Source organism: Pagrus major, chromosome 19 (genome assembly GCF_040436345.1).
Source record: "Pagrus major chromosome 19, Pma_NU_1.0".
NCBI lineage: Eukaryota > Metazoa > Chordata > Actinopteri > Spariformes > Sparidae > Pagrus > Pagrus major.
In genome coordinates, this window is record NC_133233.1 from 26,467,892 (window position 1) to 26,484,418 (window position 16,527).

The 16,527-nt window shown below is 41.9% G+C and overlaps 1 protein-coding gene and 1 pseudogene across 1 annotated transcript in view; both read right to left on the reverse strand.

The window, feature by feature from the left end:
* LOC141014347 (uncharacterized) overlaps window positions 1-16,527 on the reverse strand; it is a 72,427-nt gene that overhangs the window by 31,212 nt on the left and 24,688 nt on the right. Inside the window, 4 exon segments of the mRNA XM_073488085.1 lie at window positions 13,712-13,831; window positions 14,610-14,729; window positions 15,062-15,181; window positions 16,374-16,493. Coding sequence (XP_073344186.1) covers window positions 13,712-13,831; window positions 14,610-14,729; window positions 15,062-15,181; window positions 16,374-16,493 — 480 coding nt within the window.
* Window positions 6,761-10,404, reverse strand: LOC141014879 (ribonuclease inhibitor-like; annotated as a pseudogene).

Consider the following 16,527-nt stretch of genomic DNA (forward strand, 5'->3'; position numbering starts at 1 on the left):
TCCTCCACACCACGTCTCCAGGAGGCCATCTTCTGGACTTCAGTCAGCCTGAGAGGTAAAACAGTTACACTGACGGTGAGCTCAAATCACAAGAATGAGGAAAAGAGTTTGTTCAAGAGTGGGGTTGGGCCGATGAACGATGCCATCGTCCATCACCGATGGCTGACAGCCTGGACTACTAATCCCTGACCATCGTAACATCCTGATTCAAAAGGTTTCCCCACCAGAGAGCACAATTAAGAGGTGTGTCCCCTCAGAGTTGCCGTAGGACAACAGTTGTTGTTGTTTGTGGGGAGAGGATGAGAAAAGAAGTATGTTGCTGCTCAGTGCACTAACATCTCGTCTCCATGTCCCGTTTATTGTTTTCTTATTAAACCAGCTCAGTCAGACGAACCCAAGACACGAACACAGCTTTTAAACCTGGCACAGGGATGTATGTCGGTGGTAACGGGAGACAGTTTCCTCGTCTTTTTAAAGGACAAATGCACACTGGATGATTGGCGTAGACATCGGGGGATTTTCTCATGATCTTAGGAGAGTGTGTAAATGTATTGACCACACCTGAAGTAGTTTACTGCTGTCAACGTACAGACACAGGTTCAGATATCTGCCAGGAGGTGGCACTGTCCACCTTTGATGACTTGTATTATTTCAGGACATTAAAAGACACTAAACACCGAGTTGTCAACAGTTTTCACAGTCTGAATTATTGTTTAAAGGCACCTGAGTATTTTAGGCCAACTGGTACTGGACAGGGCTGAAAAACATAACATACATTAGAGGGTGTAGTCATGTTTTACTTTTCAAAATACTCTCTCCATGACTCATAAAACAGAAAAGTCATAGTTGGAAAAAATAAAAAACACAACAAGGATGAACAAATAAAGCTTCATAAATGAAAAACATAAATAAAATACATATATGATATGATTCAAATCGTATGTCTTAAGATGTAAGGTGATTAATATTGGGGGTTGTGTAGAGGAGGAATGACGGGTGAGCTGCAGACACCAACCAGCAAACAATATAATGTCTAAAAGACAGTAAAGACAGTAAACCTGACGTCTAGACTAGAACACGGCTACGTTTGGGCTGTCACTGCACATTTAGTACAGGTCTATTTGAGGATATTGATTAAATGTTACACATTCTGGGGGCGGCAATAGCTCAGTCCATAGGGACTTGGCTTAGGGACTCAAACGTGGCTGACATAAACCCGACAACACTGAGAGAACAGGAAGTGAGACACAATCTGTCTCTGAATCTACTTCATCAAACTGTTGACTTTATTCCAGCGTGTCTTTCCTCTACAGTCCTCAGGGAGAGAAAGACTTGGAGACTTTGACAGTAAAATAATACAAATGTTGGATTAACACTCACCCTGACACAGCGTTCAGTTTTCTGCTCCATCTGCTGTCGACTCAAAATGGAGTCTGAGCTCAGTTTAGTTTCACTTTGAGTTCCCTCCCTGTTCTCATGTGTCTGGATCACACAGTCACTGTGTCTCCTCCCCTCAGCATTTACAGTGTTGATCTCTGCTGTGTGTGTGTGTGTGTGTGTGTGTGTGTGTGTGTGTGTGTGTGTGTGTGTGTGTGTGTGTTGTTAAATAAACATGATCACTCTTAACTCCCTCACCCAGTATAGTTCAGGTGAAGGTCATTTTACAGCTTATCTACAACACATGAAACTGAGTTCTCTCAGAAAATGACTCCTGTACTAAGTTTAAACACATCTGTGATCTAAGTTTAGACTGGAAGAAGATCAGATGGGCTGTGAACGCCTCACTCACCTCCTCTGTTAGAAGTCCACAGAAAGGTGAGGACCACCAGGTACAGGACACCTGACCACAGACATCCTCTTCTTAAATGTCCTCCGTCCTTCTGTAGTTCACTGGAAACACAATCACTTCACAGTTTACAGCGGGAGTTTCACGGCAAGGTCGAGGCCGCCCAGCTGGTCCGACTGGTTTAAAGTTTCACAAGCACTCATCCAGTGAGAGTCAAGTGTGAGCATGACAGTCCAGAAGCTGGTTCTGACCGTCTTTGAGGGGCCTTTTAAAGACAGTGGCGGTCTTCAGCTGCTCCTCTGACACCGTCCAGCGACGCCGCAACATCGACTAATCCCAGAAAAACGCGGGGTTGTCGGAGGATGCTGTCTCATCGTGGCCTCGCAATGCCAGCTCACAAGCTCCACACAATTTCACACAATCAGTGATCTTCGATAAAATGTGTGTTCATGTCCACCTCTTCATTGTGTTTCCTCACCGCAGTCCTGTGTCCTTCATCCAGCTAGCAGCTATGCTAGTCCTGCCTAGCATGGCTAGCTTGACAGCGTTGTTCATGTGAACCTTCGCTTCACCATTCATGTTTTTTAATCCGCTCTGATAAAAGTTTTAGGTCTCTAGCTCCTGTTACAGTCCATGTAGTATCTGTCCCCGGCATTTTAAGAAGTAAACACGGGAAGCAGAATACTGCATTTGCAAAGCTACATCCAGTTAGCCGAGCCTTCCTGTCGCACCGATTCAGAGAGAGGCTCCTCTGGGACACTTTACCTTTCTCGTGTGTCTGCTGTGTTAAACTCAGACCGGGCTTCTCAGGTCCAAGTTCTTTAACACGAAGTTTCCCCCTAAAGTTCTCCTTTCGAAAGGGTTCAGCAAGAGACACTTTACAGAGTCTGTGGGCAGCTGAAGCCCTGTGTCTTCTTGTTGTCTACTTGACGCCGCCATCTCGATTTCCCACACTTGTTTCTGGTTGCTAGGATACTTAACGGCAGCGCCCCGAGCTTATCAAATTTGACGACGCTAATTGGCTAAATGACCGTTGCTATGTGTTTTTTTGTCCCAGCAACAGTCTGCCATTGGCTGAGCCGCTGCAGCGCTGGGGTGACTTTGCAAATGCAAATGACACCATATATCTATATATATATATATATAGGATTTGTCAAAAGTCTAAAAAGGTAAATATAATAATAATAGTATCAATAATTTAGCATGATCTTATATTTTGCCTGTGTTGTGTTGTAAACTAACTGTAATGTCTTCTTGACTCAGACACAAACAACAAGTGGTGAAGAAGTATTATCTTTAAAGTAAGTATTCTGTATATTAAAGTTGAGGAATCCTGCATTTTATATCTTTAAACCTTTTTCCTTTATTGAAAGTTGAAAAATAAGCCTGATTAATTCTATTCTATTGCTGTGATATTTACATTTATTGTCCTCTGCAACAGTTGAATGAAGAGGAGTTTTGAACGTTACATGTTTCAGGACTAAATTCTGTTAAATTTTGTTTGCAGGAAACTTAATAATGAAGAAAAACACTGAAGGGAAACCAAAGAAAGGCTGTGACGGCACTACATGCACATATCTTCCATGAAGACATTAATGTCAACTGGACAGGAAGTGGAAATAAACTTGAGACGTACTCCGGCGTCTCAGGACATTTTGTTATTACTGTTTCAGTGGAGCCGTGTTGAAACAAGACCTTCAGATCTGTGTTTTGGAGGCAAACATCTTCATCCAGACTGAAAAATGAGGACGAGGACACTGCACAGTTTCTGCTATGGTGCTTTTTATATATATTTTTAATCTTGTATGAGGGAGACTTTGGCCTGTGAAGTACAGTCTGCTGTTCCTCCTCTGCCTCATGTCGTCCACACTTGAACAAAATAGCAAAGAAATTAAAGGTGCAATATGTAGGATTGGCCACCGGTTTCATTCATGTATCACCCATATCTCCACAACACAACACATAGACATCTTAACACCAAACCTGTTATTCCTTTACATTTTGTTGATGATAAATTCATGTTTTCAACCAAAATTCTTGCACATTGCACCTTTAAATCTATGAAAATAAAGACACCGGACATTGAGGATGAGTTCAGGTGTCGGGTGGAAATTTGGTCCCAAGAGGAGGTTTTTTTTTCTAACACTACTGATGAGCTGCTGGTGTGACGATGGTTTAATACACTGTGTTTCTTTTAAGACTCTCTCATGTGGCTTTGTCTGTTGTTGTTATGGCACGTATTTTATATATTTTATGTACAGTCGGCCTCTGAATGTGCAGACAGCTCCACGTAATGACTTTATAAATTGTATAGATGTTTTCTGAACATATCACTGCCATTTGGTTGTAAAGCTTTATTTTTTATATTTTTTTTTGTTGTTGTCCTGTTTGAAAATAAACTGAAAGAAGCATCTGAGTTCAGCTGAGTCCCGCTCTGCAAACACTGCACAAGCTTGTGGTGTTAACATGACACAGCACTGGATCAGACAGATGGTTTCACTGACCTCTTCTGGAGGAGTTTCATGGCTGCAGCCTCTTCCAGCAGAGATTTCACCTCCACATGACTGCAGCGAGGTGAAGTTCAGCCACCGGAGGTCAGAACAGACTCACACGTCTGACACACACAGTCAATTCACAAAACACACTGATGCTTCAATTAATGCACACATTCTCTTTATAATTGAGATATAATATAGTAATATAATAATAATAATAATAATAATAATAAAAACATTTTACAAATCAACAGTAAAGGTGGACTCATGCTATTCTTTGTGGATTTTCTGTTAAAGTTCATCATATGAAACATTTACATATTTAAAAACATATTACATAATTCGGATACAAAAAAGGTAACTGTATTCGAGTAAAGTTACAGAAATACAAGATGTAATTAGATTACAGATGCATTCAGTAACAAAGGGGATCACTAACAAGATCACAATTTCAAAATAAAGAATGATATACTCGTCTGTAACTGTGTATTCTGTAAGAATATACACTCGTTATTAACATTAAATAAAAGTCATCTCATTGATATTTCTTTTCTCTCGTCTTTATTAGCATAAGTAAAGGAAAGTAATCAAGTTACATGACTTTAATCTCGTGATACCTGGATGACGTCCCTGAGTACATTTTGAACAGGTAATTAGTGACACTGTTGGAGAACATGTTTAAAGGAACATCTCAGCCCTGCTGACATTTATTATTGGACTCCATGTTTTGTTTTGTGTTTGTTCAAAAGGTCCCTCAGACAGAACCAACGATGTCATCAGTCAGCTGGAGTTAAAACAGGAGCTGCAGTTTTACACATTAACTGTGTCGTATAAAATTACCTCATTGTGAGAGAGTAACTCCTCAACTTTTACATGGTCCATTTCACACAATTACCTGTAAAACATCACGGGAGGATTTGTTGGAAAATAGTAAAAAATTCTGAGAAAAAAGTGAATATTCTGAAAAAATTAATTAATTAATTGATTAAATTGATCAACACAAGTGGAACCATCAAAATATTGTTTCATAAATGTTTTGCTCATTACAGAAGAATAAACATTTGACTTTGTTTAATAACAATATAAAGAGATTCATATGCAATAAAAAATCTAAACACACAGAATAAAGAACATGTACAGAAATAATCTTGCACTGATGAATATGACACTGCAGACTTCTGCATTCTGACATCAACCTCCATTTTACAGCAGAATATGAAAATGAACAGGCGTTCTCCATCATTCAACAACCAGTCAGTGTATAAACAGACTGACTGAATCAGAAGAAGAAAGACAGAACGTGATGCAGACTCACGTCCAGGCTCCAGGTGGAGGAGGTGTCTGAGTGTGGAGCAGAAGGAGTGGAGGAGCGTCAGTGTGTCTGCAGAGACTGTGTAGAAGGACAGAGCAGCAGCAGAGCAGTCCAGATACACTGATGATACTCTGTCACATCCAGAGGAACACAGGGACGATGCTGGACTGGACATTGTGTGTGACAGTGGAGCTGATCTCAGAGCAGTTCACACTGCAGCACTGACAGTCATCTCCACTTGTTGTGATTGGTCCGTCAGTCGCTGCTGGATGAAGCTCTCCTCTCCACTCCACCTCCCAGTAACACGGCCCAGTCAGAGCCTCTCCACCCACCAGCTGATGGTGCTGCTTCAACCTCTCTGGATCATCAGGACACAGCTGATCCTCTCAGCACCTCCACCTTCCTCATCACTCTGACAGAGATCACCACCACCTGATGAGAGAAGCAGAGAGACAGTAAAGTGATAAATGAGTGTTGACAGAGACTCCCTCCATCAGCTGTCAGTCAGTGATATAAAGACCAGCAGGACTTCAGTCCTGTTCAGACCACAAGTGGAGCGGCTGTGTAGCGTAGCCAGCTTCCTTTCAGCTCATGTTAACGTGTTGGAGTGAAGCTCACAGACCTGCAGACACTTTGGACATCAAGTCTGTTTACTCTGCAGGTTTCACTGAAGGACACAGTGGAAATAAACTGCTGACAGTCCCTGAACGCATCATGACTGCAGGAACACAGATATTCACTGCTCTCTTTAATGATGGACGGCTGTTTGGGTTCAAAGCTGTTAGAAACCAGCATCTATATTTATTATGTTCAACATCAGCTGTGGTTTGTGGACTTCAGCAGAGGTTCTGGTCCGTATACAGACCACATGGTTACTAAATGTAATGATGGTTCTCTGAAATAAGAGCCAGTGATTTGCAGGCTTCAGTCAGACTGATCTGAGAGCTGTGACAAAGATGAACTGATCAGTTGTTCAGTGTTGAAATGAGAGAACAAACACTTTGAGATCAGATTTGATGCTCCGACAGTTTGATGAATGAGGACACTGTCTCTATACATCCTGTGATGCTGTCAGCTGTGATCCAGCTTTACTTCCTGTACACATGAACACAACAACAACAGTCGTCTTCACATCAACTCAAACACACGATCACAACAAGCTTCTAATCTGATTGGCTGACTGCTCTGTCTTTCTGTCCAATCATGAAGCCTGTCACCGTTCTCCTCTCACAGCTTCACTGAGGAAAGCAGGAAATACTGGATCTTTACTTTGATACTGTGTTTAGTACAATACTGCTGAAACCAGCATGAACTGACTCCAACCCTCTACTGACCTCAGAGTCTCCAGTCGACAGTCTGGACTCTCCTTCAGATCACACAGCAGCTTCACTCCTGAATCCTGCAGGTTGTTTCCTCTCAGCTCCAGCTCTCTCAGATGGGAGGGGTTGGACTTCAGAGCTGAGGCCAGAGAAGCACAGCTGATCTCTGACAAACTGCAGTCCCACAATCTGAATAAAGAATAAATGATGTAAGTTTAGAAGACAATGTTCCTGCTTGAAATCATTCAGTGATTAATAATCTGTTCAAAAAGAAAATGAGAAAATGGAAACTCCAAACATCTGAACCCAACAGGACGCAGGTTAAAACCTCTAAAATACAGAAGGTGACAAAGAGCTCTCATTAATATTAATGACAACGTGCTGCTACTTCAATAAAGACGTCGTGACTTCACCTCTTAAACTCTGCAGCTCCACCAGTGGCTCCATCTATACAAACTCATGTTGTGAAGCCAAACAAATAAAAACTCACAAAAACTGATTTTAGATTCAATCAAATCATCTTCAGTTTGAACTATTCAGTCAGTATAAGCATCATGTAGCTTCATAAATCTCTGATCCCTCTCAGATGGGAGGGGTTGGACTTCAGAGCTGAGGCCACAGAAGCACAGCTGATCTCTGACAAACTGCAGAGACTCAATCTGAATAAAGAATAAATGATGTAATAAAGATTTGTTTATATTCCATCAATGTTCAGTTGTTTACTGTGCAGTTCAACATTACTGTGTCCTCATCAATTAGCTGAATCCTAAAATGATTGAGTGACTTTGTTATTGTGTTATTGTGGATCATCATGTTGTAATGTCAGCCTTCTACAGACATCATCTAAATGTCACCACATTCATGTCAACACATGTTATCGACATGCTGCTGAACTCTGCACCCTCTTTAACACCGGTCCCAACACTACAGTATCCACAACAACATGAATCCAATTAGAGTCCAGACTGAATTCTGCTGACAGACTAAAAAAAGAGCTGTTGTGAGTTGTGTTCAGACAAACACAGAAAACAAGAAGAGTAAAGGATATTTAAAAGTTCTGTTGTGGATTTAAATTAGGGAGATAAACACTGAACAAGAGAAAATACATGAACTGACCTCAAGATCTCCAGTCTACAGTTTGGACTCTTCAGTCCTTTACACAGCAGCTTCACTCCTGAATCCTTCAGACTGTTCTCACTCAGGTCCAGCTCTCTCAGATGGGAGGGGTTGGACTTCAGAGCTGAGGCCACGACTTCACAGTCAGTCTCTGAGAGTCCACAACCAGAAAGTCTGTGATGACAGAGAAAATAAAACTGAAGGTCAAATAAAATGTGACACTTTATCTAAAAAACAGACATCAACACATTTGGCTGTAGCTCAGCTGGTCAGTTGTTCAGCCTGAGCTGCTCAGTCATTGATCACAAGGTTTGTGGTTTGAAACTTGAGCTCCTCCTGTCCACATGTCAAAGTGTCCTTGAGCAAACTAATGATCCCTCAATGGCAGCTTTAGACCAAAGTGTCTCCCAAACAAGGTGATGTGATCTGTGTCTGTTAAACTTTATTTGAACATGATGTCCACTGAGTGCTACAATCACTGGAGGTTGTAACAGCACTTGTATGTATTGACCTCAGTCATGTGCTTGTATGTAGTCTATGCATCTTTTAATATCACTCTGCTTTTCATCAAAGATTGTTTTATTATAATTTCATAGTGAATAGTTTTACTCAAGTGGAGTTCAGCTGTTTAACGACATCATTTCTTCTTGTAGTCTGGTGATGATAAAATCTCTCCACTGAACTGAACCTGCTGAGTTCTCCTTCACTGGCAGGATGAACCCTGATGTTGTCCCAGGAGCTGAATGTGTGATCGCTCTGGAGTAAACCAGTTTACAGACCAGTCCATTCAAATACTACCAGAGAGAGAGACAGAGAGAGCGTCCTCGGTGTTGATGAATCAAACTCATTTATAATACAGAAACAGGTGAGAAAAGAAACTGATTATAAGGAAGGAAACAATGTAAAGTTGCTGCTTTTATTCAATGAGAATGGAGAGGGAGATTGTTTTGCTTTTCAAGAGGGAACATGTCCTCGATTGACATCCTCTCAAACCAAGCAATAATAATAGACATGTTAGACACTGTGAGAATGGACAGATCAGTCCTTCATCCTTCCGGCTATAACACCCTCGTCTCTTCACCACTCCTGTGGCAGATTGTTGCGTCACGTTGGGTGATTATACCTGTGCTCTTGCTAAACCTCAGTACATTATCTCAGTGTCATCTAGTGTTTTGTTGACTACGTGTTTTGTGCTCCAGTGGTTTTTCTATGACTAGACGCCATCTCATTCCTATGTTTTTCCCTCTCCACGTGTGCAGATCCTCAGCGTCTCTCAGCTCAGCTCGCAGCTTCACCCATCTGCCTGGACTCTCTCCATCGCTCCATCCTGCCTGCCTGTCCTCCTCGCTCCCAGCACCAACTTGTTTACCTCAATAAATCACCTTTGAATTCATCCCTATCTCAAGTCTCTGCAGTTTGGGTCCGACTAAAAACCTCAACCCTCACAGATCCAGCAGATCACAGATATCACATGTCTGTGTGTCTGTATATAATAAGAACAATAAACAGACACATTATAGAAACAAAGTGCAGAAACTCTATCCACTGTAACAATAAGACTGTTGTGATAAAATGACTGTAACAACATGTTTCAATCTTCCATCACTTGAAGAGAGTTAGAAGATGATAGAAGATACTTTTTTTCCTTTTAGATATTTATAGTGCAAAACACAAACAGTACTAATATTTCAAAAAGCAAGTTTTACTTGTTTGACTTTTATAGAGCTGAACTTTTAGACTGTGCATGTGTGTAACGTGTGGATCTTTAATACTGATGACGTCAGCTCAACATTGTTTTATAATGTAATAAACACACAATGATAATCTTATCTGGACTCACAGAGCCTTCCTGCAGTTCCTCACAGCTGGAATCAGTCTCTGTCGTCCCTGCTCTGATGCGTTGTACTTCTTCAGGTCCAACTCATCCAGAACCTCCTCTGACATCAGCAGCATGTAGGCCAGAGCTGAGCAGTGGATCGCAGAGAGGTATTTTGATCTTTTCTTTGACTTCAGGAACTTTTGGATCTCCTGATGAACTGAGTGGTCGTTCATCTCCATCAGACAGTGGAAGATGTTGATGCTTCTGTCAGGAGAGACTTCTGTCGACTTCTTTATCTTCTTCAGGTTGTTGATGGCTCTCTGGATGATTTCTGGACTGTTGCCTCTCTGACCCAGCAGACCTCCTAAGAGTCTCTGGCTGGACTCCAGAGAGAGGCCATGAAGGAAGCGGACAAACAGGTCCAGGTGGCCATTTTTACTTTCAAGGGATTTCGTCATTACTCTGTTCAGGAAGACATCCAGTGTTGAATCAACATGTTTTTTTCCCAGAGAAGCCTCCAGGACCTCTGTGTTCCTGTTGGTGTAAGAGTTGAACATGTAGACTGCAGCCAGAAACTCCTGAACGCTCAGATGAACAAAGCAGTAGACTGTTTTCTGGAAGATCACACTCTCTCTTCTGAAGATCTCTGTACAAACTCCTGAGTACACCGAGGCCTCTGTGACAATAAGACCACACCGCTCCAGGTCTTCTTGGTAGAACATGATGTTTCCTGTCTCCAGATGTTCAAACGCCAGCCTCCCCAGCTTCAGAAGAACTTCCCCGTCAGCCTCCGTCAGCTCCTGTGGACTCGTCTCACGTCCCTCATCGTACTTCTGCTTCTTCCTCTTTGTCTGAACCAGCAGGAAGTGTGAGTACATGTCAGTCAGGGTCTTGGGCAGCTCTCCTCTCTGGTCTGTAGTCAACATGTGGTCCAGAACTGTAGCAGTGATCCAGCAGAAGACTGGGATCAGACACATGATGTGGAGGCTCCTGGAGGTCTTGATGTGTGAGATGATGCTGCTGGACAGATCTTCATCACTGAACCTCCTCCTGAAGTACTCGTCCTTCTGGGCGTCAGTGAAGCCTCGTACTTCTGTTACCCTGTCGACACGTGAAGGAGGGATCTGATTGGCTGCTGCAGGTCGGGAAGTTATCCAGACGAGAGCCGAGGGAAGCAGCTTCCCCTCGATGAGGTTTGTCAGCAGCACGCTGACTGATGACTTCTGTGTGACATCAGACACGACCTCATCGTTCTTGAAATCCAGTGAAAGTCTGCTTTCATCCAGGCCGTCAAAGATGAACAGAAGTTTACAGACAGCGAGCTTCTCTGCTGTCACCTTCTGTAATGTTGGATGGAAAACATGGAGCAGCCTGAGAAGACTGTACTGCTCATCTCTGATCAGGTTCAGCTCCCTGAACGAAAGCAGAACCAGCAGACTGACATCTTGGTTTTCGGAGCCCTCTGCCCAGTCCAGAGTGAACTTCTGCACTGAGAAGGTTTTTCCAACTCCAGCGACGCCGTTGGTCAGAACCACTCTGATGTGTCTCTGTTGGTCAGGTGAGGCTTTAAAGATGTCGCTGCACTTGATTGGATCGTCATGGAGGGTCTCCTTCTTGGAAGCTGTCTCCAGCTGTCTCACCTCATGTTGGGTATTAACCTCTTCACTCTGTCCCTCTGTGATGTAGAGCTCAGTGTAGATCCTGTTGAGGAGGGTTCCACTTCCTGTTTCATCACTTCCTGTCTCAGTTCCTTCAGTCACACGTTCACATCTCCTCCTCACACGGATCTTATGTTCATCTAACACCTCCTGCAGACCAACATCCACTAAAAAAGGGAGAAAAGTGTGAGACAAAACAAAACACAACGACAATCTGCACATTATTTTCACTTTCATTCAAAAGGACCAAAATAAGAATATATAAAGCAGTAAAGGTGCTGCTGTATGTGCACTGGCCTTCTGCAGGAGGCTGTAACGGTAGAGCATCCCATTTCTTATTTTTCAAACAAACTTGAGCCTTTAGAAATGGTACTCAGCCACTGAGGTGGAGGCATTGGCACTAATGGCTCCAGGACTTTTTGAGCTTTCTGTCAGCTTGTCTGCTGCTCCTGTGGTTGTTTTTACACATTACAATCGTCTCGTTTTATTGGTGCAGTAGTCCAGTTTGTTGGGGGATTTGTTTCTGTTAGGTTCAGTTCTAATGTTGGTTTGGCTTCAAGGGCAGAACCAAGATCCTACAGCCCGTTGTGGGTTGTTCTGGCTCCTCTTCCCCTTTGTTGATTTTGGTGGGCCCATCGACCCTCTGTTATTTGTTGTTGTGTTGATTTATGATCACATTTATAATGTTTTTACTGCAACTACTTGACTGTTTTGGTTATTTTAGACCTCTTTTGAAAAGAGCCTCTCTGGTGTTCGTAACGCACCTGTACTGTAAGTTAGCATACCCAAGTTCTCCCAGACTTCAGCACCTTCTACTGGAGACCAGTGGCTGCTGGGATCTGATTCAAGTCACTGGTACTTGCCTATCCTGCTGCAAATGGCTCAGACTCATCCTACATTCAAGTCATGGTCAAACCAGCCTGTCCACTCTGCTTTTCTACTGCCAGTCAGCTGGCTACTCCCTCACTACGAGAGGGTCCAGCTACAGCTCAACAAAATCATGACCGTTAGCTGTCCTGGCTCCTCGATGGTGGAACGAGCTCCAGACTGAGATCAGGAGAGCAGGAACTGTGCACTTCTTCAGCCTGAACACTTACTAGAAGGCATTCAGTTCATTTGATGAAGCTGATGTACCTGCTTGGTTCTTGTGATTTTGGGGTTTGTGTCCACGTGGTTGAACGCACTGACTGTAAGTCTTTAAATAAATATAATGACATGTAGCAGGTGACATGTTTAATGGGTAGAGATGTAGAGTCTTACATTGTACACTGCTGGTCTGACCGGCTGGTCTTGTTCTGGATCGTTTTCCACACTGGGGACAGGAGGAGTCCCCTGATGAAGCAGACTGGTCCCAGTATGAAGTGATGCACTGCCTGCAGAACCAGTGTCCACAGCTGGTAGAGACTGGATCCTTCAGGACGTCCTGACACAAAGCACAGCTGCAGAGCTGCTCCTCCACAGAAACATGACTCCTCTTCCTGTCAAGACATTTCTTAGTGACTGCAATGATTTGTTGAGTGTTGATGAAAATATCAAGATTTGTCACAGATGATCACAGAACAGAAAACGTGTTTTACTTTTCTCTTTGAATTCACTCTGTAATGAACATGATTGTTCCTTTAATTTCATTTTTTATCTGTCTTATTAATACAAACTCAACACTTTGTGGAGCTCCTTCACAATAAAAGCCTTCCACTTAAGACAGCTGATCACATCCTTTCCTGTTTTACAGTCACTCTGGGCAGCTTAGCTTGGGTTAGTTTCAAATGAAGTTAGTTGTGGTAAACCAGTATTCTCAGACAAGTAACATGTAACAGTAATGTCTCAGGTCGAGGCCATGTTTTATTTTGTGTATGTTGTTCCTTTTATGCTTTCTGTCACTCTCAAATGTCAACTACTAAATCAAGTTTTAACTGCAATAAAAAAAAGAAGTCGTCCAAATCTACATTTGAACCATTTGAATAGTTGTGAATATTGACAGTGACTTTAACATGAGGGAGAAATATAAACATTTTCTTAAGGTTTTAATTGTTAAATGGAAGTTCTCATTTCTTTTGCTACAGAAGTAAAGTAAGATCCACTGTAGTTGGAAACAGTGTCTGCACTAATAGTTGTGCATCATTATTATAAGTCTTGAAGCATTTTGTCTTCAGCCTTAATGCATCATCGTCCAACAGCTCAGTTTAAAGTAAAATCAGTCTCTTACTGTGTGTGTGAGGGTCCAGGTCCATTACTGAAGACGAAAGGAAGCTCTTTGGACCGGTCACTCCTCATAGACAGACAGCTGGGTACTGGAGACTCTGCTCTCTGTCTGTTGAACTGAACTCTGCAACAACATGTTTTTATTTATATCACATGAATCTTTGATAAATTCTCTGAAGACAAAGTCATTTATGAAGCTCTAAATACACAAACTGCTGCTGCTGTTGATAATTAGGAGGTTTAAAAGTTTGTATCACTTCTCTTAGTTTAGATTACAGCTTTTAGGTGACTGGCAGCTGTCAGATACTCAGAGGAAGATTGTGACTCATTTCTGTTTGTGTCACAAAATTTTACTCAGCAATTATATTTTAGTAGAAATTTTAATAGATAAACACAAAATAAACGTTAATAAACTCTCATTGGCTACATGATGCATCAATCATCTGGAGGCTGGTGTTTGATTGGCTCAGGAGAGAGGAGGAAGAAGAGAGAGAGGGTCACTGGTCTACACCATCATTCATTGGCTGTTGTAGGCTCTAGGACGGGCATAGAAGCTCCTATCTGCTCAAAGAGTTTGTTTTACAGATAAAAACATGAAGAAATGTGATCACAGTTTGTTTTTCTGTTTTGTCTCCATTTAATGATGAATTCTGTGTTCTGGACTAAATATGTGACTGAATGGATCCAGAGGACATTTGAGAATCAGATGTTTGATGCTCGACTGAAACACTCAGACACTTTACTGTCAGCCTGTTCGACTTCAAACATGAAGAAACGTGATCACAGACAGCAAACTAGGGTGCCATCAGGACAAAATGTTAGCAGTCAACATTCCTGACTTAAAGATTGAATGGCAGAAGCAGCTGAACATGAGTCATATATATTAGTAGTGGTTCTCTTACTGTGTGTCTGAGGGTCCAGGTCCATTTCTGAAGAAGAAAGGAAGATCTTTGGACTGGTCACTCCTCATAGACAGACAGCTGGGTACTGGAGACTCTGCTCTCTGTCTGTTGAACTGAACTCTGCAACAACATGTTTTTATTAATATCACATGAATCTTTGATAGATTCTCTGAAGACAAAGTCATTTATGAAGCTCTAAATACACAAACTGCTGCTGCTGTTGATAATTAGGAGGTTTAAAAGTTTGTATCACTTCTCTTAGTTTAGATTACAGCTTTTAGGTGACTGGCAGCTGTCAGATACTCAGAGGAAGATTGTGACTCATTTCTTTTTGTGTCACAAATTTTACTTAGCAATTATAATTTAGTAGAAATTTTATTAGATAAACACAAAATAAACGTTGGCAGAAGCAGCTGACAATGAGTCATATATATTAGTAGCAGGTCTCTTACTGTGTGTGTGAGGGTCCAGGTCCATTACTGAAGAATAAAGGAAGATCTTTGGACTGGTCACTCCTCATAGACAGACAGCTGGGTACTGGAGACTCTGCTCTCTGTCCGTAGAACTGAACTCTGCAAACATCAATATGTTTTTATTAGAGCTGTCAACTGATTAAAATAGTTAACTCATGATTAATCTAAATTAATTAATTTTATCTCTTCTAGATGCACCTTAAAGGATTTATAACAGGGGAGTGGATAAAATTGCTTTATGCAAATGTATGTTCATTATTATTGCAACATCCAAATTAATGACAAACACTGTCCAGAATATTCTCCAGAATAACCTCAGAGGTGCTGCATGCTCAAAAAATATGCTGAAAGCATAACATGACAAACTCAAGTCCAACAAGCAACAACTGATGGTCCCACTGACCTGAATGTCACAGTCCTTAGTAATACTAACACAATGTAGTGTCCAACTTCACTCTGGTGAAGGTGAACTAAACAATGTTAATGGACCTGCAGGCTGTAGCACACATGTAGCTATCGCTGTTGACAGTTTGTCTCATGTACAGTTGTCCAGGCGTCTCTGTTGCAAACTAAACAGCGTGGTCTCCCTTTGGCGAAGGGGAGGAGGGCTCTCTGCATCAGCTGTGTGCTTGGCCAGCAAGTGTCCCCTGAGACTGGACGTACTCCAGTGGTGACTCCGTTCACATCGACAGTAAACGTGAATCATTTTGTTCTTGTGGAGAGAACCACCTGGCAGGACTTTAAAGCTGAACTTGCCATTCAAAAGACCCTTTTCTTTATCAATTTCTGCTCAAGGAGCTTTGTTTCTGCTCACCATCCACAACGTTACTGCTGCATCACTTCCTCATTTCCCAAATTACGGGGCGGGCCGAGGGTCATAACGTGCTCGCGTTAATGACGCTTAAAAAAATTAACTGCGTTAAGAGGAATTTACGTTGACTCGTTATTATCACGTTGACTTTGACAGCCCTAGTTTTATTCATATCACATGAATCTTTGATAAATTCTCTGAAGACAAAGTCATTTATGAAGCTCTAAATACACAAACTGCTGCTGCTGTTGATAATTAGGAGGTTTAAAAGTTTGTATCACTTCTCTTAGTTTAGATTACAGCTTTTAGGTGACTGGCAGCTGTCAGATACTCAGAGGAAGATTGTGACTCATTTCTTTTTGTGTCACAAATTTTACTTAGCAATTATAATTTAGTAGAAATTTTATTAGATAAACACAAAATAAACGTTGGCAGAAGCAGCTGACAATGAGTCATATATATTAGTAGCAGGTCTCTTACTGTGTGTGTGAGGGTCCAGGTCCATTACTGAAGAATAAAGGAAGATCTTTGGACTGGTCACTCCTCATAGACAGACAGCTGGGTACTGGAGACTCTGCTCTCTGTCCGTAGAACTGAACTCTGCAAACATCAATATGTTTTTATTAGAGCTGTC